At 48.4% G+C, this 24,021-nt stretch overlaps 1 protein-coding gene across 4 annotated transcripts in view; it reads right to left on the reverse strand.

The window, feature by feature from the left end:
* PAX5 (paired box 5) overlaps positions 1-24,021 on the reverse strand; it is a 188,752-nt gene that overhangs the window by 145,546 nt on the left and 19,185 nt on the right. For all 4 annotated transcript variants that reach the window (XM_070794766.1, XM_070794765.1, XM_070794767.1 and 1 more), the window contains 3 exons: positions 23,310-23,507; positions 15,286-15,350; positions 11,617-11,745 (listed from right to left, as the gene is read on the reverse strand). In XM_070794766.1, the coding sequence (XP_070650867.1) occupies positions 11,617-11,745; positions 15,286-15,350; positions 23,310-23,507 (392 nt within the window). The remainder of the gene's footprint in view (positions 1-11,616; positions 11,746-15,285; positions 15,351-23,309; positions 23,508-24,021) is intronic.

Genomic DNA, 24,021 nt, shown 5'->3' on the forward strand with positions numbered 1-24,021 from the left:
GAATGGTTGTCATGAAGTCCTTTCTATGGAACCAGGCAGCACCTGAGGATCGAGGCATTGGAGTCAGGCAGGGGTAAAAGGAAGACGTCTGGTGTGCAGGGCTCTGGGTTCTCCCCAACAGCCTGCAACCCCTGACCAGATGGGCTCCAGGCTTCTATGACATGCAGAGTCCCTATTCGATACATATTTGTTACCAAGAACCAGCCCTGTGCTGGGCACTAGGGCCACAATGGTGACCACTACAGACACTATTCCCATCCCCACAGGGCTCACAGTCTCACAGGGAAAACAGATGAGTGACAAATGTGGTATTTTTGTCAACAGGCAGGTTCTGTGTGCTGCAGATGGGGCCAGGGGAGCTGACAGTTAGGAGTAAGCCCCGGGGAAGCCTTCACTTTTAGGAAGTGACATGAGCTGGATCCTGAAGTTGTGGGCCCTCAGCTGGGTAAATGGCAGGGTGCGGGAGGGGGCAGTTTCCAGGTGGTGGGAACAGCATTGTCACAAAAGGTGTCCTTTACTGAGCACATATCATGCATACGGGTCCTCCCAGGCACATGGCGTGCATTAGCTCATTCAGTCCACATAACCACCCAATCATGGCACAATGGGTGCCCTTGTTTTTCAAAGAGGGAAACTGAAGTTCAAGAACCTGCCCAAAGTCACACAAGTAGATACTGGTGGAGTCAGCACCAGGACCCTGGTTGCCTGGCTCTACCACCCATGCATGTGACCCTTAGGCTGCAAGCAGGAAAGAACAGGTGGTATTCAAGGGATGGAAAGAGGTTTGGTATGACTGGGGTGAGCAGGAAAAAAGGAGGGTGGAGAGGAACAGGGCTCATGAGATGGGCGTGGATCTGACCACAGAAGGTCTAGCAGCCTTGTTAAGAAGTTTGGATGATTTCTGAGAACAGTGGGCAGATTTGAAGAGTGAAAACTCTTCAGGCGAGTCACTGATCAGAACTATATTTCAGAAGTGCCCCTGGGGCTGCTATTCAGGAGGTGGGTTGTTTGGAGAAGTCAGTGACATTGGAGGTGGGGACCCGCTAGGAGGCTACAGCAATAATCCAAAGGAAAGGAGATGGTGCTTTGACCAAGACAGTGGCAGTGAGAACTGAGAGAAATCAGCAGTTTCATGAGATAGTTAGGCCAGAGATGCAGTGACATTGAGAAAACACCTACTGTAAGGACTGGTTTGTGGTCACAGGCAGAGGTGCAAACTTTCTAAGTAGTGAGGATGGAGGCCTGCTTCTGGCTAACTTAAGTTGCCAAGAAAAATAATAAATAGCAACCCCTCCCTCTCCTACAGCACCAAAAAAATGTCAAAGCATTTTGCAATTGGCTAATGGGCTGTGAGGCAGATGTTACTATTATCCCCACAGACAGGAGGTGAGCTGCCCAAGATCACACAGCCAATGGAGAACTATCCTGAATGCAACTCCAGCTCCAATGCTTTCTCTGGCACACCACCGAATGTTAGAGCCCAAAAGATCCCTCAGCTCATCTGTCCAAATCTCATTTTAACACAAGGAAAACAAGACTAGAGAGAAGTGACTTGCCCAAGGTCACACGGCCAGCAAGTAAAAGCTGAGAACCGAGGACTGGACTCCCCAAAAAGGTTTGCATCAAGACATCTCCACCATGGAGGTGAGGAAGGACAAGATTGACCCCCAACAGCAATGTCCCAGCCTCCCCCTTCCCTGATTAAATGCTGGCAGATAAGTGAAACTCAGACAAATGGTCCACATGCCTAGGCACTGCTGCCCTCCACCGAATTACAAGCATACCAAGCTCACAAATGGTCAGTACACACTGCCCTGTCACCCCTCTTGTCCCTAACCCTAGACAGCAACTAAGCTGTCTTGGGTCGATGGTGCCACCTGGTGGCTGGTACTGGGAAGTGTCTGACCCCCTTGTTGCTTTTCATCTTGCTCTTTTCTAGTCTCTGAAGGAGCTGTGCCTTTCTGTTTCCTCTCACAGATCAACTCATCTCACTACAAGCATATCTCTTCTGGCATTTTTCAATTCTTCCTGACTTTGGGAAATTCTCTTTTTCTCCCTCACGTCCATTTTAGTCCATTAGCCCAAGGAAGGCGTAATACAAATGATAAACTTGTGCCAATGAAAATTGGAAATTTCAAAGTGAAATTACACACACACACACCACTGGCATTCTGCAGAAACTCAGAAGCCCCGGTGGAATGAAAAAAAAGTCTCCCTTTTTTTCAATTGTCTTTCATACCTGCTTTTCCTCAAAGGCTAGGAGACAAGATAAATACCAAATTTATTTCTTTATTTCATGTTATTTTGTTTCATTCCTAATCAACATTATTTGCTGTGGTTTTTCCCACCAAAACTATGTCTAGGGTCTGCCCTGAATGGGGTACAGAGCTCAGCTGGGATGGGGAGATGCGGTTAGCTCCCCAAACATCCACTTCCCGGGCCCTTGGAGAGCACTAGGTAGCTGCTGTTGGCCCTGAAGGAAGCCTGATGGACAGAGATTAGACCTCAAACCCTATAGATAATCCGCTGGAAGTGAAAGCCTCCACAGCTGTGCCTTTCTGTGGAAGTTCAAGGTTGGGAGAGGACCCAGATGCCCTGCACATCCCCATCTGCTAGAGGACAATTTCCAAAGCCCAGCAAATCTTGTCACTCCATTCCCCCAGCTCAGAGGCTGCCACCATGGTTCCCACTGCATTCAGGAAAAAAGAACAGGAGAAACTGATGGCACCTTTCTTTTAATAAAAATCACTTAACTGTCCTCCCTCTCTGTACAAATGATAAATAAGCTCAGAGTCTGCAGCAGCCTGAAGCAGAGATTCTCAAAGTCTAGGCCAGGGACACTTTCAGTGATCCCCAAGACCCTTTCAAAGGGTTTGTGAGTTCAAAGCTATTTCTATAAAAATACAAAGTTGTTATCGACCTTCTTCACTCTGATACTTTTCCAGAGGCTCTAAGATGTGTGATACCACAACAGATTGGATACAGAAGCAGCTATGAGAATCCAGCTGTCCTCTATTAAGACAGATACTAAAGAGATTTGCAAAAATCATAAAGCAGTGTCGTTTTAAATGTTTTGGTTTGGGAAATATAATTCTTTCTTATTTCAAACAACATGTTTTTATGTTACTTGTTTATTACTGCCATTTTTAATGAATTAATAAATATTTTAAAACTTTGTCCATTTTAATTAAGCCACATAAATTCAAAAGCTCTTTGGGGTCCTTGAACGTCTTTAAGAGTTGAAAGAGGTTCCAAGACTGAAAGTTTGAGAACCACTTGTCTGAAATAAGGCCAAGAGGACTCAAGATGGGACCAGAAGCTCAGAATCTTGGTACCGAAGAGAACCTTGATCCCATGTTTTAGATGAGGAAACTGAGGCCCAAAGAGAGACAGGGATTTCCCCAAAGTCACCAGCAAGTTAGCCACAGAATGAGGACTGGAACGCAGAGCCCCAGGCTCCCTCCTCCAGGGTCCCTCCCCTGTCTCATGAGCCTCTGGTAGTTGGAGCTCTTTGAAATCCAGAACTGCAGATTGTGCGGCCAAGGATTAACCATATTCCAAAGGCAGAGAGCACGAACCATAGATCCTCTGCTTCGTAGGGGACCAGGGCATGTGGGGTGGGGAAGAAAGCCAAACTCACACTACCCTGGACTCCAGACGGCCCCAGCAGGGAGCCTGCCCGCCATGAATGAGACCATCTCCTCTACTGTCCCCTCAACTGCTGACCCACACATCTCCTTCTGGTTGACCCCAGAGCTGACTCACACTGTGCCCCCCTGCCCTTTACATCCCCCAGGGCTCCCTGGGACACCAGTGCACAGCCCCGTGGGAAAAGCTGGTGGGGGGAGGGGGAGCTTGGGTAAAGCAGGTGTGCAAACAGGGTTTGGGGGAGGGTGTTCAGTGGTGTCGGCTCTCACGAGGGCTCTCACTCACTGAATCAAAGTGAAACTCGGGGATCCAGGGGCCAGGAGGAACTGAAACCTGACCCCTACACCCAAGGGACAGACCCCACGCACCAGGGAAAGGCCCAAGGAGCCCCTCTAATTGACCACCTGGCCTCAAATCCCCTGCTTTACCAAGGAAACTTCAGACACTTGTCCGCCTGGGGCTCAGCTGAGGTGCCAATGACTGCAAGGCCGCAAGGACAGGAAAGTGGCCAGCCAGGCTGGGAGATGGGTCCTTAGCATCACTGCCACTAAGCACCTCCCTGTGCCTGGACTACCCTACCTGGCAGATGTGGGCTGATGACCCCAATCTCACTGTTCTGAGCTGCCAAGGGGGTGGAACTTCTTGGCCCTGCCCTACTGCCTCTCCTACCTCACCCACCTCTGGCCTGAGAGGTGGCCAGTTTCCTGACCACATGCACACGCGCATACACACACATGCACAGCCCCACCCAGCTTCGTCAGTGCCCTGCCTCCCACAGACTTTAGCTGCCATAGGCTGGACTCAACCAGACTTGTTCTGCAGAATCCAAAATAGGACTCCAGAAGCTCAAAGGCATTCAGGTAGAGAAAAATAGAGCACAAATATCATGAGCAAGGTGAATAGGGAGCAGTCTGAGGACCCCAGGCCCAGGAGCCCCTGACCATTGCTGCCGTGTGGAAAAGCCTGCCCAGTGTTGCCAGACCTGATTTTTTTTTTTCCCAAGAAAAGCCAGACACCCTATGGGAAATATCCTTGTTTTTAAATGTCAGTAACTAATTCAAAATCATTTTAAATACAGGACAAGCCAAGTAAAGCATAACTAGCAGGCTGGCAGTTGTGTTCAAAGTGATGCTCTCTGAGCAAACATGTTGGTCCAGGCCCCTGCCCAGACAAAAAGAGCACTCGGGGAAGGGCCCCCTGCATGGCCAGCTTGAGGGTACATGAGGGGGATACCTTGTGAAGGGCAAGGAGGGAACCTGCCCTGCTGAAGCCCCAGGAGAGGCCAAGACAAAGGGGTCGTCATTTCCTTCTCTTTCTGCAGTCTGTCTGGTCTCCAAAGTGGCATGCTGGTCTGGATGAATCCAAGGGCCTCAGCCAGTGGTGAAGCACCAGTGACCCATTGAAAAATCCCCCAGGGACTGGATTGACTCTGGAAACCAGGCCAGGTCAACAGGACAGCCTTAAGGACAGCATATCAGGTGGAGGGCCTTGCCTGGATAATGGCCCAGAGACAGAAGAGCTCAGAGAAGCACCAGAGGGATGAGGAGGAGGAACGGGAGACCAGGGAGGGAAGGTCAGAGCTCGTTGTCAAGAGTTGAGGCCCAGGAGTGATAGGCTAATGGGGTCAGGTCAGGGCTGCTGATGGCTTTCAACGGTGGGGGCAGCTAATGGGCTGAGCTTTCCTCCAACTAATGGAGGAAAGGGGAGATAAACTAAGATTTGGCCCATCAAACGGCAGTAGGGTACCAAGGATGTTCTCAGGAGTCCATTCTGTCCCTCTAGGTTTCCTGAGTTTTTACTGTGTGACCTGGTCAGACCCCTTCTCCTCTTCAAGCCTGTTTTCCCATCTGAATGATGACTAGGGTGACATGTCCCAGGTGCTCTCCAAGGGCCTTCCAGCTCTGACAAGGGCTGGTGACCCCAAACCCATGGAAGCCCAGCCATCCCAGGCCCAGGTGTTCTGCCTTCTTCCCTCCATCCTGGAGGTCTCCACTGTCTTGTATATCCAAGTCCTCACTTCATGGAAGACTGAGGCTTAACCCTTTTATTCTTCCATCAAGGGGGCTAAAGGTCTGGAAAGAAAAGGAAGCAAAGGAAAATGAGTGGCCCTTTCCTTTGCAGCTGACACCTGGGGGCGCTGTTGTTCAGTCTTGGTGCCCAGAGGGAAAGACAGTTACAAACAGGAAGTCGGTGGGGGCAGGTCAGCCAGTTTCAGCTGCCAAATAGAACTGCGGATGGAACCTGCTTGCCCTCAGCCTGTGACCGGCCTCACACGCCCTCAAAGACCCAGTCTCCCTCAGTGGCCATTTATTGAAATCTTAACTTCCACCAGGCCCTGGAGCTATAAACCCTTTGCTGGAATGATTTCATTTTATCCTCACAATAACACACAAAACGTGTGCCCCCTCTACTTTACAGATAACAAAATGCAGGCTCAGAGAATTAAGTACTTGCCAAAGATTTCACCACAGGGAGTCCTCAAACCAGCTGGTCCCTGGCCTGTGAGCCTGGGGCCTGGCCTTAACACCTCGTCTTTTTTATTGAGGCAGGGGCGGGGCTCTCCAGAGATCACCAATCTCTGGAATGGTGGTGTCACAAGGGTGCCTACAACTCAGAAATCCCAAGGTTTTCCACACATCTCATTCCCTGCTGGGAATCTGAGCAGAGTCTCTGAACCTTCTGCTCCAGCCTTCAGTCCCAAGCCCAGGAGCAACAGTGTCTGAGCGTCAGTAAAGGAGAGGAAGGCCGGGGCCTGCGCTGAAGTCAGAGGGTCCCCGGGGCCCTTCGTGGTCTGTGAACTTCTGAAACCCCTTCCCTCCCCAGTATGGCTCCCACGGAGGTCTGAGCTGAGGCTGTTGGCCCTGGAGAAGGAGAGAGAAGAGCTGGTGAGAGAGCTCATACAAGAAAAGAAGGTGAGTGAGTGTGAGGGTGAAAGAGAGAAGAGAGTGAATATGAGAAAAAGAAGAGAGTGAGAGCTGAAACGAGACAGAAGGGGACACAGAGGAAGTCCCTTAAACAGGACATAAACAGAGGCAGCGAGGCCCAAACAAAAGACACAGGGAGAGACACAAAGACAGAGATGAGTCAGAAGGGATGGACACAGTCATGACAGGAGCCTCCGCTCCCTGCTACATGCCCCTAGAACTCCCCGTGAGGGTCCTGCTAGACTTGGCATCTTTTCAAAAGGACAGGCCTCTCCCTGTGCCCTCTGTCCCCAGAAGGCAGCCCAGGGCCCAGCAACTCCACCTGCAGTGTACCCCCTACCGCCCCACAAGAAGCTTCCAGCCCCCACGTCCACACCAGTGCTGGACTGGCCAGCTTCCTGAGCTAGTGAAAGGGATTCGCACTCGGCTGACCTCGGTGTGTTCAGGGCCTTTCAAACTGGGGGGATGAGGGGAGGGGGAGGTCGAGGGGACCTGAATGGGGGCCCTGGAGACAGCGGAAGGAGGCCCCACCAGAGATCAAAGGCCCAGGAAGGAACAGAGGGTCTGGGGCTGCCCTTTCACCCATGGCCGCTATTCACAGCTCTGCCCGCTCTGCCAAGTCCAGCCCACCACCACCTCATTGGGGCCTTCCGGGAAGGGAGGCACTGCCCCGGGCTCTGTCCCCCTCACCCAGCAGGATTCCTCAGGTCCAGGCCACAGCTTTCTCCACGGACGCCCTCAGGACAGCCCAATCCAGAGATGAAGCTGCCCCTCCGCCTGGGCAGCACCCTAGCCTGACTCTCAGCCATTCACAAGCCTCCTGAGCCCTCTGTGCATGGGTCCCTGTGCCAGGAGGCCAGGCTGGGGATAGAAACAGGTGATGCGGCCCCAGCCAGTCAAGCCCACATGATGACGGACACAGAGTCAGACAGCAGGAGGGAAAACAAGTAGGCAGAACCAATTTGGAATGCCAGGCAGTCAGAGAAGCACTTGCTACCCAGATTGTAACAGGCCTCAAAAGTCACAGAGTCCAAACCAGAATGCTTTCTTTGGCTCTTCTGCCCCACCCCTGTTCATGCCTCCAGTGATGGGGAGCTTGCTACCTATCCAAGCTGAAGCTTCTAACCTTGGCTCTTCTAACCAGACTGGCTCTTGTCTGAAAGCCATTCCTTGCACTGAGCCATGATCTGCCTCCCTGTAGCTTCCTTTAGCCAATCCCAGCTCTGCCCTCAGAGGCCCCATGGACCTTCTCTGCTGCCTCAGCCGCAGAACCGTTCATCTGAGATTTGGACACAGTGGCCACGTCCCCAAGGCTGGTCTTGGAGGTAAATGCCCCAGGAAGAGTCCTAGAATTTCTAGGCTAAAAGGGCCCTTGGCAATCCCCTGGTCTAATAGTATTCTAACTTATTTGTTTTTGCTAAAGAATTTTTTGCTCAAATTGAGCTTTCCATGGAAGACAAAAATAACCAACAGAAACATTCCTGGTTGAGGAGACTAGAGACTCCCCCCCCTCAACCACAACCATCTTCACTAACTGTGAACCCTCTACAGGCACATGACCAATCCATTCTACCAAGGACTGTTTACTGAGCACCTACTATGTGCCAAGCAGGGTGTCCGTGGTGGCTCAGTGGTAAAGAATCTGCCTGCCAATGCAGGAGACATGGGTTCAGTCCCTGGGTCGGGAAGATCCCCTGGAGAAGGAAATGGCAACCTACTCCAGTACTCTTGCCTGGGAAATCCCATGGACAGAGGAGCCTGGCAGGCCACAGTCTGTGGGATCGCAAAGTTGGACATGACTTTGCAACTAAACAACGACAATGTGCCAAGCACTTGTATTCAAGCCATGTCATTCAGTACAGAAGCCACTGGGGACATGTGGCTATTGAGCCACTGAAATGTGGCTAAGTGCAACTGAGGAAATACATTTTCATTTTATTTGATTTTAATTCATTTAAGTTTGAAAACAGGCATGCAAAATATTTTTCCCTTCATAAAGTACCACTTCTATGAGAACCCTTCCCAGATCCTTTGGGTCAATGTCAGCCCTCCCCTGCCCTGCCATTCTGCTCTGGTGGCATCCTCCCATCACAGCATCACCCCACACACTGCCTGTCACAGGGACTTTACGTTACCACTATTGCCCACCAGCCTGCCAGGTCTAGAGGCCAGGTCCTCTGTAATGGAACTCTCCCATCACCCACCCCTGCCTTGAACCCTGGGCAGGAGCGCAGAGCCAGGAAATGCCCACAGGGTAAAATCCAAGTCCAAGTGGGAGGACACTGTGAACCAGAGTTGAGCAAGCCACTGCTCTGTGTACAGCCTCAGTCACCCATCTGAAAAATGGGATGAGGACCCTCAGCTGTCTTCCTTTTGGCCCTTTATTGTCTGTCTCGCCCCATGGTCCTTCACTCAGTCTGCTGAGTGCTCCTGAGGAAAATGGTGTTACGGCCCACAGCCTCAATGGGCCAGAACCCAGTTCACTAGCATTTCCCCTGTGTTTCCCCAGTGACTGATTGTTACTTTCTCACCACACTCTTGGCAGCATCCAACCTGCTGACCATGCCCTTTTGCTTGAAACCCTCCTCATACCATCCCCAGGCTTGGTCCAGCCCAGGAAGCTGAAGCCTCAGGGGCTCTCTCCACTCCTCAGCCCACCCAACCCCCTGGCCATACCAGCTCTGTGGCTTTGCCAACATCATGGAACTCCATGGGGCCTTGGTTTCCTCCCCTATAAAAAAGGGGTGGCAATCTCCACCTCTCAATTCCTCCTAAATCCAATGCAAGGATTCAGAGAGCTATAGGGGGAGGATGGAAAGGACAGTGGGGAGCACCTCACTATACTCCTCCCAGGCAGTTTGCTGATATAAGCAAGGGCACTTCCAGCCACCTCTCTGCCCAACCACAACCACCCTCAGTGATGCAGGGCAGGGAGTGGGTGGGGGCTCTACTTGTTGTTTGGTCTCTCAATCTTTATAATCGTGTAAGCTTTCAGGACCATCAACTCATTCTCCCTTAGCCCCAGACCACAGACGGGATCACCTCCCAAGTTTTTCTGGGGATCAGGGCTCAATCATAAATTCCAAAACTGAGGATCTGAAAGATCATCAAACCCTGCATCTGATTCTTGATACTCTTACACAGCAGCCCAGCAAACGGCCACCGAGGCTCTACTAACATACTTCTGGTAATGGGGCACTCACTACTTCCTGAGGCAGCCCCTTTTTGCTTTAGACCACTCTCATATTTGCAGACTTGTACTCTGAGCTGAAATCTCTTCTGCATCTGCCTCACACTGGCCTTTGAGGCTAAACAGCAGAGTCTCATTCCTTTTGCCTTCCATGTCAGCCCTCCAAATATTTGAAAGCAACAATCCAGCCCTGCTCATTCTCCTCTTCTTGGTACCAACACATCCTTAGAGCCCTAAGGTATTCCTCCAAATACTTCTTCATGAGGTTATCCCCATCTGGACACATCACAACTTGTCACTGTCCCTCTTCAAGGTCAATACTTTGGGTCACAGCCTTCAGGAAGGATCTGCCCAGCACAGGGCAGTGTAGACAAACAGTATCCACATCTTGACCATTCTATACTTTCTCAAGCAGCTTGGGAGGCTAGAGCAACCACTCCCCAGAGACCGAAAGCCATTAGCGCACTCAGCAAACACAGTGACACAATCTCCCCAATTCAGGACCTGTGTGTTTGATGGTAACATCAAACTCAATTTTTCTTTTTTTCCTCTTCAAAACTCTGCCTCTATCCCTCGGCCTCTGAGGGAGCCTCAAATACCCACCCCTTCACATGATCAAACACAGCAGGCTCCAGCTTCAGCACAACTGCAGTGAGTCCAGGTGACAATGAAAAGATAACACCATCAGCCCCATAAACCAACAGAGATGGTAGGCCCACTGTCCCCTGCAGGAACATGGCACAGCAAACCACCAAGTAAAAGACTTCTGACATCTGTTGACATCAGGAGCAGGGAGAAAGAGATGAAGCAGTTTCCAAAAGCCATGGATCATCTTCCATAGCTCGACACAGAGGCCGTGGGCCCAGCTCCTGCATGGCCTGGAACACACGGACCACGCGCTGATCCACCACTGGGCCGACTCAGTTTTCTAGTTACGAGTCTTAAGTACTTAGGCACGTGCTCACACAGAACATACACCCCTTACAGGGAGTTGAGAAGGGGAATGGTGCCAAAGAACTGAGTAATTGAATCAAGATTTCTGTCACGCTGCTCTCAGGCCCTAGACCCTGGCCTTTTTTTTTTCTTTCCTTTCCTGATGGAGGTTTTACAGACTCCCAGGGGATCATTCCTCCTCTCAGACCCAGTAATGTCAGCCCAAACTGGCAGCCCATCCAGGGAAAGGAGATCAGGGTTAAGGTGGGCCAGTGTTTGGGACAGAGGCAGCCAGTTCTGGAGGCCTGGGCAGCATACTGAGGGTTGAGAAAAACCAACACAGAAGACTGACATCTATTTAATCCCTGGGAGGCCCCTGCACTCCTTCCTTCCAGGCCCTAAGGGCAGAGATGAGATTATTCACTTCCTCAACCACCCCTCTCCCAGCACCACGCTGAAGGCCTGGGAGAGACCCCACTCGATAAGCCTACTACAGGAGGTGTGCCCCTCTCACTATGCCCAGATCCTTCCTCTCCTGAGGGGTCCCCCCAAAAGGGGCCATTGCTGCTGTGCTCATACCTCCACACCCTGCCTTTGGGCATCACATCTGCCAAGGGACCGGCTTCTTAGAGGTGGCAAAGCACAGGCCATGGAGTTCGGCCAGGACTGCCTTTCCCTCCAAAGGGTGAAGATGGGAGGAGGCCAGGGAGAAGTCCAGTCCCAGCCGGGCCCCTCGTCCTCTCACAGAAGGCTTAGCCCCTTCCCCCAGGGTCAGGTTGGGGCTGGGCCCGGCGCCTCCAGAGCTCTGCAGATAAGGGGAGCGCATAGCAGTCATCTGTGCTCCCGCCCCTGACCAAGGGCCTGGAAACAGATCCCTCAGAGCCAGTGGGTCCATCCCCGACTGTGCGCGGCGTCTCTTACCTTCGTCTCTCTTGCGCTTGTTGGTGTCGGCGCTGGGGGATGTGATGCCCAGGATGCCGCTGATGGAGTAGGAGGAGCCAGCCGAGTCCGTGCTCACCGAGGACACCTGCGTCACGGAGCCCGTGGACACTGCGCAGAAGAAGAGGACGGTCAGGGCCCCGCAGGAGGCTAGGGGGCGGCTCCCGGGAGGAGGAAGGTTGGGCCCCAACAATCCGGCAAAAACAAAGGCACTCCCCCAACACCAGCTTGGTGGACCGAGCGGAGAGGGTGGGGGCGTGCTAAGGATGCCTCCCCCAGAACAGCAGCCACACCTGGAAGATAAGAGCGCCCCCCTCCCAAGAGAACTGACAGCGGTGAAAGGAACTCAAACGCAGCCTATCCAAGGATGCAGGAAGCAGGGGGATGGAGCAGAGAAACTGGGGAGCTGGAGCCCACAGCCAGCCAGTGCTAAAAAAAACAACCTACTACTTAGGCAGGCTCACTGCCTATTTACACATCCACCCATCCACGCAGACATAAATATCTGCACACTCACACACATAGCCAGCAAAGCACCTAATGAAGACTGTCTCTTTTTTTAATAGTTCCTCACTGTCTTATTCTCCTTCCAGTTTACCTGGATTTTAATATTTAATATTAGTTATATAATATTAAAAGTGAAAGTGAAATTGTTCAGTTGTGTCCAACTCTTTAAGACCCCATGGACTGTAGCCTACCAGGATCCTCTGTCCATGGGATTTTCCAGGCAAGAGTACTGGAGTGGGTTGCCATTTCCTTCTCCAGGGGATCTTCCCGTCCCAGGGATCAAACCTGGGTCTCCTGCATTGTAGACAGACGCTTTACCCTCTGAGCTACCAAGGAAGTCTATATATATATATTATATATATATATATATAAATATACTCTATGTTATATACATTGATGTATAATAATGTTAATCTTTTCTGAGAACTTACTCTGTCCCAGGCATTCTTGCATTATCATATTTGATTCTGAGAACAAACTTATAAGTTAGGTCACTGGAAAGGTAAAGGAACCAAGGCTCAGAGAAGGTAAGTGACTTGCCCAAGGTCACACAGCTAATGAGACAGTGCAGTGACTGGAACCCAAGAACTAAAGTCTTAAGCCCTGTAGTAATCTGCTCCTCACTAATGAATAATGAAAAAACAATAATATGCTTCACATGAATAATGTACTTTTCGTTTGATGCTTGCAATAACTGAATGCTATTATTCATTCTCATTTATCAAGTGAGGAAACTGAGCCTCCATACGGCAAAGTGATTGGCTCAAGGTCATCTCACTAATAAGCAGTAGCACCAGGGCTCAGCCTTGGGTCATCTGGTTTAAAGTCTAGATTTCTTCCGCCCCAAAACGTGGGTCGATGATTTACTGTGACTGAGGTATTAATATTTAAGTTCCTAAGAATAAGAATGGGGGAGGGGAGGTTTCAGCAAGTTTCACATTAACTCCTGGCCCCAGAATCTAAGAGGGAGACCCTTCGGTCATCAAGGGCCTCTCAAGCCGTACAGCTGAATTTCCATTTCTGGGCTGTGGGAATTCTTTCTCGGTTCATTAAAACCTGTAGACCGATCTCAGGCACATTTCCTTTGGCTGTAACTAGCTGGAGGCAGGTGGAGCTGCTTTTGACTCTAAAGCGTAAGAAAGGACTGGAGATGGAGGTGATCCGTTGAGAAGCTGTTTGTTGCTTTCCTTGGAGCACATCCAGCTTTTGCCCCTCCAGACCTAAGGGGAACAGAGCTTTCTTCTCATAGTTGAGTTTGATTTTAGATCTTCCTTAGGAGACACAGAAGTAGAAATCGTTAACTTCTCTTTTCCTTCACCAGAAGAAGCGCCTCAAAATAGATTTATGCAAATCTCACAACCTTTTTTGTGTTAAGGTGCAAAGAACAGAGGAAGAAAGAAGATCACAAGTCATTTGATACTTTAAACAACAACAACCGCTTGTAACCAAGGTTCACCATGTTGCTAACAGAGCTGATGACATTTGTTCCAATATTTTGTGATCACACTTAGCTCAAAAGACCCAGGTTCCAATTCTGGCTTCTCCACTTACTGGCCATGTGACCGAGGGCTAGTTATTTCATCTCTCTAAAGCTTCCATTTCCTCACTCTTTGATAAGTTTATAAACTATTAGGGGCGGCACACACATAAGATATGGTTTTTATACAAATTTCTGAGATTAGGCATTCCACTGACTGTCAAGTGGAATTATTCCTCTAACCCAATTGAAAGAATATTATCAGTTACCCTTAGTAGTCATTGCTATAGGACCTGAAATAGTTAAAGCTGCAAATGAAATCTCAGACACAGATATTTCCCCAGAAACTTCCCTCAATCCTCTTCACTCCAGCTCAGCACAGCTGGTCCATCCCTCTCTTCTGTTCCCACAGCACCCTGTACTTTCTTCTTGAGCCTGATCTCAGTATTTGCAAACTTCTCTTTGTAATTGTTGTTGTTGTTTAGTCGCTAAGTCATGTCTGACCCTTAGTGATCCCATGGACTGTAGCCCATCAGGCTCCTCTGTCCATGGGATTTCCCAGGCAAGAATACTGGAGCCAGAAGCCTTTTCCTTTGGGGAGGGGGGAGCGGCGGTGCAGAGAGAGCTCTTCTCAACTCAGGGATCAAACTCGCGTCTCCTGCATTGGCAGGCGGATTCTACCACAGAGCCACCAGGGAAGTCTGAAAACATCTGTCAAAACCTGGGCTCTTTGTGATAGTCCCCACTAGACCAAGAAGCCCTTGAGAACGGGGGATTTTGTCCTACCCCCTTTATAATGTTAGTCTCCACAACAGGTTGCATAGCAGGGACTTAGCCAATGCTTTTTGGATGGATTACTAAATGAAGAATTATTTTATGTAAAGGAGGAATTCTGTCTTACTTTGATGCAAAGAGGCAACCATAAGCAATCAGAGATCTTCACGCTTTCTCCCAGCTAACCAGAGGTGTTTCCCTTATCCCAGGTGGAGAAATAATCCACCTTGAGTAGAAACACGTCACATTCATCTCAGGATCTTTGCAGGGAAGGGAAAGCAAGGGAAACTTCTGAATTCCTGAGTAATAGGAAATATAACTCCCCTCCTTGGTCACTGTCAGACTTCACCCATGAGTGTCAGAAACCCCAGTGGCAGCCCTTGACAGTTCATGGAGCAACGAGATCGAAGCAAAAGAGAGAGAGAAAGAAAGTTTAGGAAGTTTTGCCACATCTTCACTCAAGACTGCAAGTGCACAAAGAATTGTTGAAGGGCTGGTTGGTAGAAGAAAAAAACACATTCAAAACTACTTACTGACTAATGATGCAGAAAATGTTATGAATAAGTATCCCTTTCTTGATTTATTACTTTAATTATCTGACATTCTATAGACCCCCATTAGTGGATTTTTTTTTTTTTTTGGCTTAGATTTCAATTTTCTGTCTCATGGTGAAAGCTATTTATCATAATAATCAGTAAAATTCAAAACCTTTTAGCAGTATTTATAAAATTCATTTACCAGGTTCAGCCCTTGGAGAATGACAAAGAAGGCGCATTAGTACGTGTGCCGAAGTGTTTTATGCAGAATTATCTGTCCATAAGAATGATTAAAAGTTCTTTTGAGTACTTGGAGCCCATTAGATTTTTAAATTTTTTTTTAAAAGTTCTTCTTACCTATGCTGTGACTGGAAGCTGGGACCGGCTGGTTGGGTGGCTGCTGTACTTTTGTCCGGATGATCCTGTGAACAATTGAGAAAAACAAAAAAATGCTATTTACCATCACAGTGGAGAAGAGATCTCAAGTAGCAATGCCAGAAACCCATATCAAGTTGGGTCGTGGAAGTGGGGACAGATTATAAATCCAGGTCTGGAACTGGGGGTTTGGAAAAATTATAGGTTAGTTCTAGCTCGACCCCTACCTCCCTGGGTGTCTTTGGGTAACTGGCACCCTTCTTTGGGCCTCAACTGCCTCTTCTGTAGGAAGAGATTGGTGTGTTAATATTACAATAGTCATCCTATTCTTGGAGCAGCTTCAGCTCCATCAGGAACTCACTGAGCAAGTTAGAAAATTTCTTCCCTTCCCTGGACCTCAACCTTCCATTTGTGGAATAAAGCCACTGAACCTGGTGACCTCCCTGTCCCCTGGCAGCTCTCACATTTTGGTTTCTCTCCCTTAGAAAGCCACAGGAAGAATAACATCCCTGCCAGGTGGCACAGTGGTTAAGAATCTGTCTGCCAATGCAGGAGACACAGGAGACGCAGGTTCAATCCCTGTGTTGGGAAGATGCTCTAGAGGAGGAAATGGCAACCTGCTCCACTATTCTTGCCTGGAAAATTCCATGGACAGAGGAGGCTGGCAGGCTACAGTCCATGGGATCACAAAAGAGTCAGATATGACTGAGCTACTGAGCACACACACACACACATCAGAAATTATCAAGGGGGTGAGGGGAGCAGTGTGAATGTTGCTACAAAACTGGAAAGGGTTAAAGTGCTGCCACTTTGACTCTGGCTTGGCTTGGCTAAGAGGAAGACTGAATTACACAAAACAGTGGAAAGGCTCTACAGAGCTGGAGCCAGGGTTGTCCTGCATGGTCTTCCCAGAGACCTCGCTCTAGTTCTAAGATAAACTTGATTATAATCCTGGGCAAGTCCATTCCACTGTGGGGGCCTCAATACAATGAGGGAATTGGAACAGACCACTCTTTGCTTACTTTAATCCATCCTTTTTAGAAAAAAAATCTTATCATAAAGCCCAGTGTATAAAATGATCAATAGCAGCGGCACCTTCCCTTTGCTACCGGGCAGCTCTGATGCCCTTCAGCAGAACCTTGGGCTTTTAGTAAATTTCCAGCTGGGACAACACGTGAGGCCTTCATGAGACCCCTGAACCCAATGCATTGTAAAGCAGCTGAACAAAGTGAAGTGAAAGTGAGTTAGTTGCACAGTCATGTCTGACCCTTGGCAATCCCATGGACTGTAGCCCACCAGGCTCCTCTGTTCAGTGCAGGAGACACAGGAGAAGCAGGTTCGATCCCTGGGTTGGAAAGATACCCTGGAGGAGGAAATGGCAACCTGCTCCACTATTCTTGCCTGGAAAATTTCATGGACAGAGGAAGCTGGCAGGCTACAGCCCATGGGGTTGCAAAGGAGTCAGGGATTGACTTGCCTGGGATTCTCCAGACAAGAATACTAGAGTGGGTTCTCCAGGGGATCTTCCTGAGCCAGGGATCGAACCCTCGTCTCCTGGATTGCAGGCAGATTCTTTACCAACTGAGCCACTAGGGAGCGGCTGACCAGGGCCAGGCCAGAAGTTACTTGGGGTCTGCAAGAAGATTCCTCCCCTGGCATTTAGGAGAAGGGTGGATGGTAATAAAATGTGCAGCTTCTTTAGAAAAGTTCTATCCCAGCCTCCAACTGTGACCTTTTAAAGAACATTTACTAGAGTGCTTCCTAATTATAAAAGTCCTTTGTGCTCATGGTAGACTATTTGGACAAGTATAAGGAAGACATCTAAGACCACATTTTGGTGTATTTCCTTTATGCTCGCCTTCCTATGTGCATTTGGAAATATCCATTTTTTTCTTAATTAAATCAGGATTAAACCATGTGTACAATTCTATGTCCTGCTCTGTTCACTCAGCTTTATATAAGAAACTTTTTCACATTTCAGAACATTCTTTATGGAAGTTTGTTTCAGGCTGCACTGGTCTCCAGCTTGTGCACCAGGAAAGGGAGAAGAAAAATGGCAGATGCCTCTTCTAAAATTCATCAGGCCTTGGCCCCTGCTCTCTGTGATCGCACAGCTCAATGCTGGGCATGCAAGGCACTCAGCATCCTCAGCTGACAGCCTGGAATGGATGTTTCTGTTCACACCACAGCCCAGCCACGGGATCTCTGAAGCCCAGGCCACTTGAGCTCTGCAGAGGGCCTTTTGCTGTTTTCTGTTGAGTCAGCAATGTTTTGCCTCAAATATCCTCACAGTGTTTGCTTATTTGTTTTCTCCAATATTCAAACCACTTATTTTGACTAAGCAAACAGGGAATGTGTTAACAAAGACCTAGGAGTGAGGCAGTTTTTTAGACTCTACAGGAATTAAGCTAGCACCTGACCTAATTTGGGGATGTCTGTGTATGTCACCTTCTCTGTGTATACATGTGTCTGTGTCTATATATATATCACTAGATGTGTGAATATATATGGAGATGCAAGATTTAACTATATTTATCTATATTTTGATTTATATATATACAAACATATAGTAAAATATATTGCAACTATTTCCCATTGAAGTCCAGCATAAGGTCCTAATTTTGAAAGCATTGTTTTCCATTAAATTTGTACATAAGCAAAGAAAATTATATTTTCCTTATTTTTCTTTAAAAATAGTTATAAATTGTTGGTAAAACATAATCAGTTGTTATAAATCATTGAGCAGCAGCTGCAGTGGGGTAAGCAGGTCCCAGACCCAGACTTCTAGAGTTTGAACACCAGTTTTACAATCTGCCAGCTGCACGACCTTGGGCAAGTTTCTTAACCTCTCTACCTCAATTTTTTCATCTGCAAAAAAGAGACTAAGAATCATTCTTGCCTCATAGGGTTATTATGAGAATTAATTAAGTACTTAGACCAGTGGTTGCTGCATAGTAAATTCTCGATAAATGTTAGCTGTTGTTATTTTCATTGGTATCTTCATAAAGATTAATGACTAGCTTCAACCTTAAAAGGTTCATATTTTCCACAAATGCCTTAAAAACACATGGGATCCCCTTGGGAGCTGGGGAGGGGAGGTAGCCATCCCCACACCCTATTTTAAGGCTGTGGCAGGGCTGTCTTTTACAGGGGGACTTGAACTGTAGGGAACCCTTCAAAGGTATCTCCAGAGACAGAGATTCTGCCCATCTGCCTGCAGCAGCTGCCAGAAAGAGAACAAAGAGCATCATCTTCCACGGAGAAGAAATGGGAGTTGGAAGAACAACACTGTAATTGAATTAGAGTGATTCTTAAAAAACAAAAAATTAACATCAGGACTCATCACCATAAGAGTCACACTCTGGACTTTTCTAAACCAGAGACAATTGGGGCTAATTGACAGTCAGTACTAAGAGGTATAGCCTTTACTTTACTTTGCCTGACCTTGAATGCCATAGGATCATTCGAGATGGTCCAATGGGGGAGGAAGCTCAACAATCAAAGAATTCCTACAAATAAGGAAACTAAAGCCCAGAGTGTTCAAATGACCTGCCCAAGGTCACATGGCAAATCAGCTCCCATGCCTGGGCACTTTTCTTTGAGCCACATTCAAAGGAGGTGGGACTTTAGCAGAGGGACTAAATACTTCCTACATAACACATAAAGCCTAGCTGGATTCAAAATCCATCTAGAATCCAAAGATTCCAAGTCTGAGCAGCTTTAGATATTACAGACATTGGCAAGGGTCCCATTTCAACATCACCCTCACTGCTTGGAAAGGCTAAGTCTTGTCACTATCACCCCCAGCCACCACCCCGCCCCCACCACCACATACAAAATTCCACTGAAAGAAAATCGTGTTGCCTTAAAAGAAGAAATGAAGTTATAGGGCTGAAGAAATACCCATGTTTACTGCACTGATCAAACTGCCATTGGTGCACAGGTGCAGAAAGAATCTTGGGCCATCATCTATACTAAGAATGCAAAAACTAAGGGTCCAAGCTTCAAGACAGCAGCCAAGCTGCAGAGAGCCCACAGGTGACAGGCAGGCCTGCAACTGACATGGAGAAGAAAGAGGAAAGGGATGAACTTGCTGCCCAAGTTAGGCTGAAGAATAGGGTTTATAAAGGGTCATCCCCAGGCCACACCCATCGCTGGACTAGGTGCGTTTGGCCTGCAGAGTACATTTATTTTCATTTGAATTAGTTGTCAATATTGGTAAGTTGGGAGCTTTACATGAATACATGAATTTCTAGCTTCTCCTGAAAAATCAGAACACCCAGAATACTGGCCCCACATTCTCACAGGACAACCACGGCTGGAGCTAAATAGGGCTGCCCCTCTAGGCTGGGAGTGCTGCTCAGTTTAGAGCCATGGGACTGGAACAAACAAAGAAGGAAGACTCCATCCATCCCCTCACCCCCGGCATTGGGCTCAGCTCTAGGAGAGTCTCCTCCAACTGTCTCAGGTTGGGTTCCAAGCGTCCTTCCTGCAGGTTGTGAGCATCCCAGCATGTATTTGTCCTTAAGAAGTCACACAAACATGATGGTTTGTGTCCCAGGAAATCTCCCACAATCCCAGCACAACTGGTTCAGTGTTGCTTCACCCCAGTCAGTCATAGCTTCCCAGGCAGAATCCCCAGAAGGCAGCAGGAGTTCACACACTTCTGGTGGGCGGGGAGAAGGCACTGTGGCCCCCAGAATAGCTACCGATCCAGCCACCCCCTCCCTCCCTAGTTGTTTGAAGTAGTGGAGCAGTGAGAGACATTACCTCCCAGGGAAGCAGGGGCTGGGAGAGGGAGCTACGGACCTCTTACACAACATTTGCAAGACAGTTACTTAGAAGCTGCATCTGTTAGAATGCAGTGGGATCTTTATATGGAAAATAAAACTGTGTACTGGGATGGCTCAGGCTTTGTGAGGGTGTGGGTAGGGGAAAGCAGTCACACAAGACACAAGACTGCCACCCCCCTCCCCACCTGCCGCCCTTAGTTTATTTGCATTGCACGGTCTGTTGCTAAAGACACCAAAGAGCTCTCATTGAAGAATGTGGTGAGGAGCCAGAGAGTGCTCCCAGGAGGAGCCCCAGAAAGAAGCACAGGAAAAGGCTATAGATCACAGAGGAAGCCTACAGACAGGCAGCAAAGCATCCAGGCTGCAAAGCTGGGGAAGGGAGTGGGAAGGCAGTGGGGATGACTGCTTCTCCTTGTCTCTCTCCTCACAGTTCCTCAGTTCTCAGTTCTGCACTGGCAGAGTCCTACCCAGGAGTGGAGGAAAGAAACAGCCCTTTTCTTCCCATCAGGGGACCTGGGCTCCACCCCACATCGAGCTCAAAGTCATAGTTCCTGTGCGCTCCTGTGCACTGTGAATAGATCCTGGGCCTTAGTTTCTATACTTGTCACAAGAGAGTTAAGCCTTGAGGTTGTCGGAGATTACAGATGTGGAAGCCCCTTAGAGGCACAGCCAGTGGGGCCACTGGGCCACCATGTGGGCTGGGACACCACGGGGAGCCCTGAGGCTAGCCATGGCCCAGCAACTAGCAGCCTGATGCCCCCCACAGCACCACTCGGGATACAAAGCACCAGCTGAGCTGTGATTTCCCTGGACACTCCTTCAAGTACCCCCTTCACAACCTTCAGCACATCTGTAATCACTGTGCTCGGTTTGCTTTATATGCTTCTTTCAAATAACATACTTTTTTATTTAAATAAACTTATTTTATAAGGGAATATTAGTTCTTTACCATAACTGGGGAGAGGTAGTTTGTAAAGTTCACTATCACTGGTTTGATGTGCTAGTTTTATTTTTCTCAAGGACATTCAAAAAACAGTTTTCCTTCCAGGATGACAGAAGATAGAAGCTAGGGCCAGCAAATGATTTGTGCTTGTCCTGCAAAGGCATTTTCTCATTGACATTAGTTGCCACTGTTTAAAGGTATAGAGATTTCATACACACACACACACACACACACACACACGCAAACAAGGGCTAGTTTCTGGATTCTCTTCTTTTTTTTTTTGGATTCTCTTTAAGAACGGAAAAAATCGGGCTACCACCGGGCCCACATGCCCAGCGGCTTTCAGTTGGAACCGAGAGACAACTACCCCTTCAATACAGCTTGAGTTCCTAGTTTGTACAGACCCAACCTTTCTGGCTGCCTTATACCTGAGCCACTGCCCCCATGGCACCACCCACCTGGCTCCACGTCGGCACTGGAGTTTATGACCTCCACGGGCCACCTGAGTTATCTTTGAAACCACCTGTGTAACCTAGATTGAAAAGTCTCTGGGTCCCCAGAGCCTGACCACCAGTTTTATGGAAACTGCTCTGCTCCTTCACCACTCTGAGCAGCTCACGCCTCACTCCATGTTAAGGTTTTTGAAGGCACAGGTAAGGGGGAAAAGTCACGTTGCCTTGTGTCATGGAAAACTTTCCAAGAGCTGGAAGTAGGGGACTCTAAAAGCATACAGACCCCCTCCAGAAAGAACTGGAGTTATTCCCCCACAAGCCCCCTAAAAACCTACTCCAGTATTCTTGTCTGAAGAATCCCAAGGACAGAGGATCCTGGCAGGCCACAGTCCATCCACAGGGTCCCAAAAAGTCAGACAGTGACTGAAGCGACTTAGCACCATATGGCACGGCAAACCCACCACAATAATTGCTCCCTCTCCAGCAATTTTGTGCCTATTGTCAGGCTGTCCAGACCCCTCAGTGAAAGCTAGAACCCCTTCCTGGACAAGGAGCCCCTCTAGAACAGAAACTAAGAGATAGATCGTATGTCTGATTCCTCTCGCTCTTCGTGGTACCTTGGGGGATGTCAGAGCCAAAGTAAAGTTTGCTGAGAGAAAAAAATCAGGCTAATGGTTTATGAGATAGCAGGACTCTAAATACCAACATGAACATTCACACGGTGATTCTGTGCATTTGAGTCATCATGGAATCAACAACTGTCAGGACCAGAGGGGATCTTAGAAATAGTCTGGTTTGACCACTTCATTTTGCTGCAGGGGTCCCCTGTGCCCAGGCAGGCTCTGCACTGACAAGAGCAGGGCATGACCTTGGAGAAATGGGAACTATTCAGGTTTTCAGTCTGCTGGCTTCGTTTTTCTTTGTGGGGTTTAGAGAACCATCATTTCTGTCATCTCACAACTACATCCTTGACTCTACGGGTTTCAATGGAGTTGAGACCACACCTCCTACAATAGAAAACATTCTTTCAGGAATTCAGTTCTGAAAGCTCCGTTGGATGTATTCTGGACCAGACTGGATAAAAGAAAGCCCTCCCAAGAAGATCCTCTGCCTGGTACTTAAGGCATCTCTCTGGTTCTTTCTGTCCAAGGGTGAGATTCAGGGCAACCGAGGAGAAGGCAACCCCCTAACTGCACAACATCTTAGCATCCTGGATGTCACTCTTGGAAATCACAGACCCATATCAGTACCACCAGATCCTGGGCTCTCAGAGAGATGAAGAACCTTGTCAAGGTCACACTCTGAGTTTGTGGCAGGCCTGACAAATCTGAAGGGAGCTGAAATCTCCCAACTGCAAGTCCAGGCTCTGTTCCCCACACTCAGTGTCTCAACCTCTGCCCAAACTGGAGGCAAAGATTTTCCACCTGGGAAGCTCTGAGGTGGGCCAGTGCTAACCTTGGGGACTGGCTTGCAAGGAAGCAACGTTTGTGAAGACCTAACAGGACATTTCATTGTTGAGTGCTCCACATGCAGAGACAGGTAGTGGAGGGAGTAATGGAAATGACACCGGAGTCAGAAAAATTTGCAGCAGCCGGGTGCTGGCATAGCCTCCTCTCCCTGGGCTTAGGACTTCTGCCTACTTTGGAGAGAAGAGTGATAGCGAGACCCATCCAGCCCTGTGCACATCCCTCCTGACTGATAATGCCTGTGGGGACTTGGTGAAAGGAGAGACCAGATCTTCAGGAAAGGCACGTGCATAGCCACTGGCATTTCCACCCCACCCAGACCCTCAGCTTCCCAAAGGCACTAGCCACTCACCTGTTGATGGAACTGACGCTGGGCACTGTGTCATTGTCACACACCCGTTCCGCCAGCAGCCGGTCCCTGATCTCCCAGGCAAACATGGTGGGATTTTGGCGTTTATACTCAGCGATTTTTTCCACCACTTTGGGTGTGGCGACCTTTGGTTTGGATCCTCCAATTACCCCAGGCTTGATGCTCCCTGTCTCATAATACCTACGACCCAAGGAGAAAGGAGTTTAGCCGTGAGAAACCAGAAAAATGGACATTGGTAACAAAATAATGGACTACTCTGTCCAGGAAATGCCCAGATCTGTGCTATCTCATATGTAGCCACTGGCCGTGTATGTGGCCTTTGAACGTTTGGAAAGTGATCTGTTTGAATTGACATGTCCTCTAAGCATCAAATACATATCAGGTTTTCAAAAACTAGTACAAAAATAAAGTCAAAATCTCAGTAATGTGTTTTCCATTGGTTATATGTTGAAATGATCATCTTTTTAATATATGGATTAAATAAAGTATACAATTAAAAGTAATTGTACCTGTTACTTTTTCCTTTTCTAATGTATGACTAGAAAACTTTAAACCTCCTACATGGCTTACATTACATTTCCATTGGATAGTTCTAGTCAGAATGCTCAGCCTTAATTAATTAATTGTCACATTTATCTACCACTTGATAATTCACAGAAAACTTTCCAATTGGTTTTCCCATTTGATCCCCACA

This window comes from Bos indicus, chromosome 8, assembly GCF_029378745.1.
Source record: "Bos indicus isolate NIAB-ARS_2022 breed Sahiwal x Tharparkar chromosome 8, NIAB-ARS_B.indTharparkar_mat_pri_1.0, whole genome shotgun sequence".
Lineage (NCBI taxonomy): Eukaryota > Metazoa > Chordata > Mammalia > Artiodactyla > Bovidae > Bos > Bos indicus.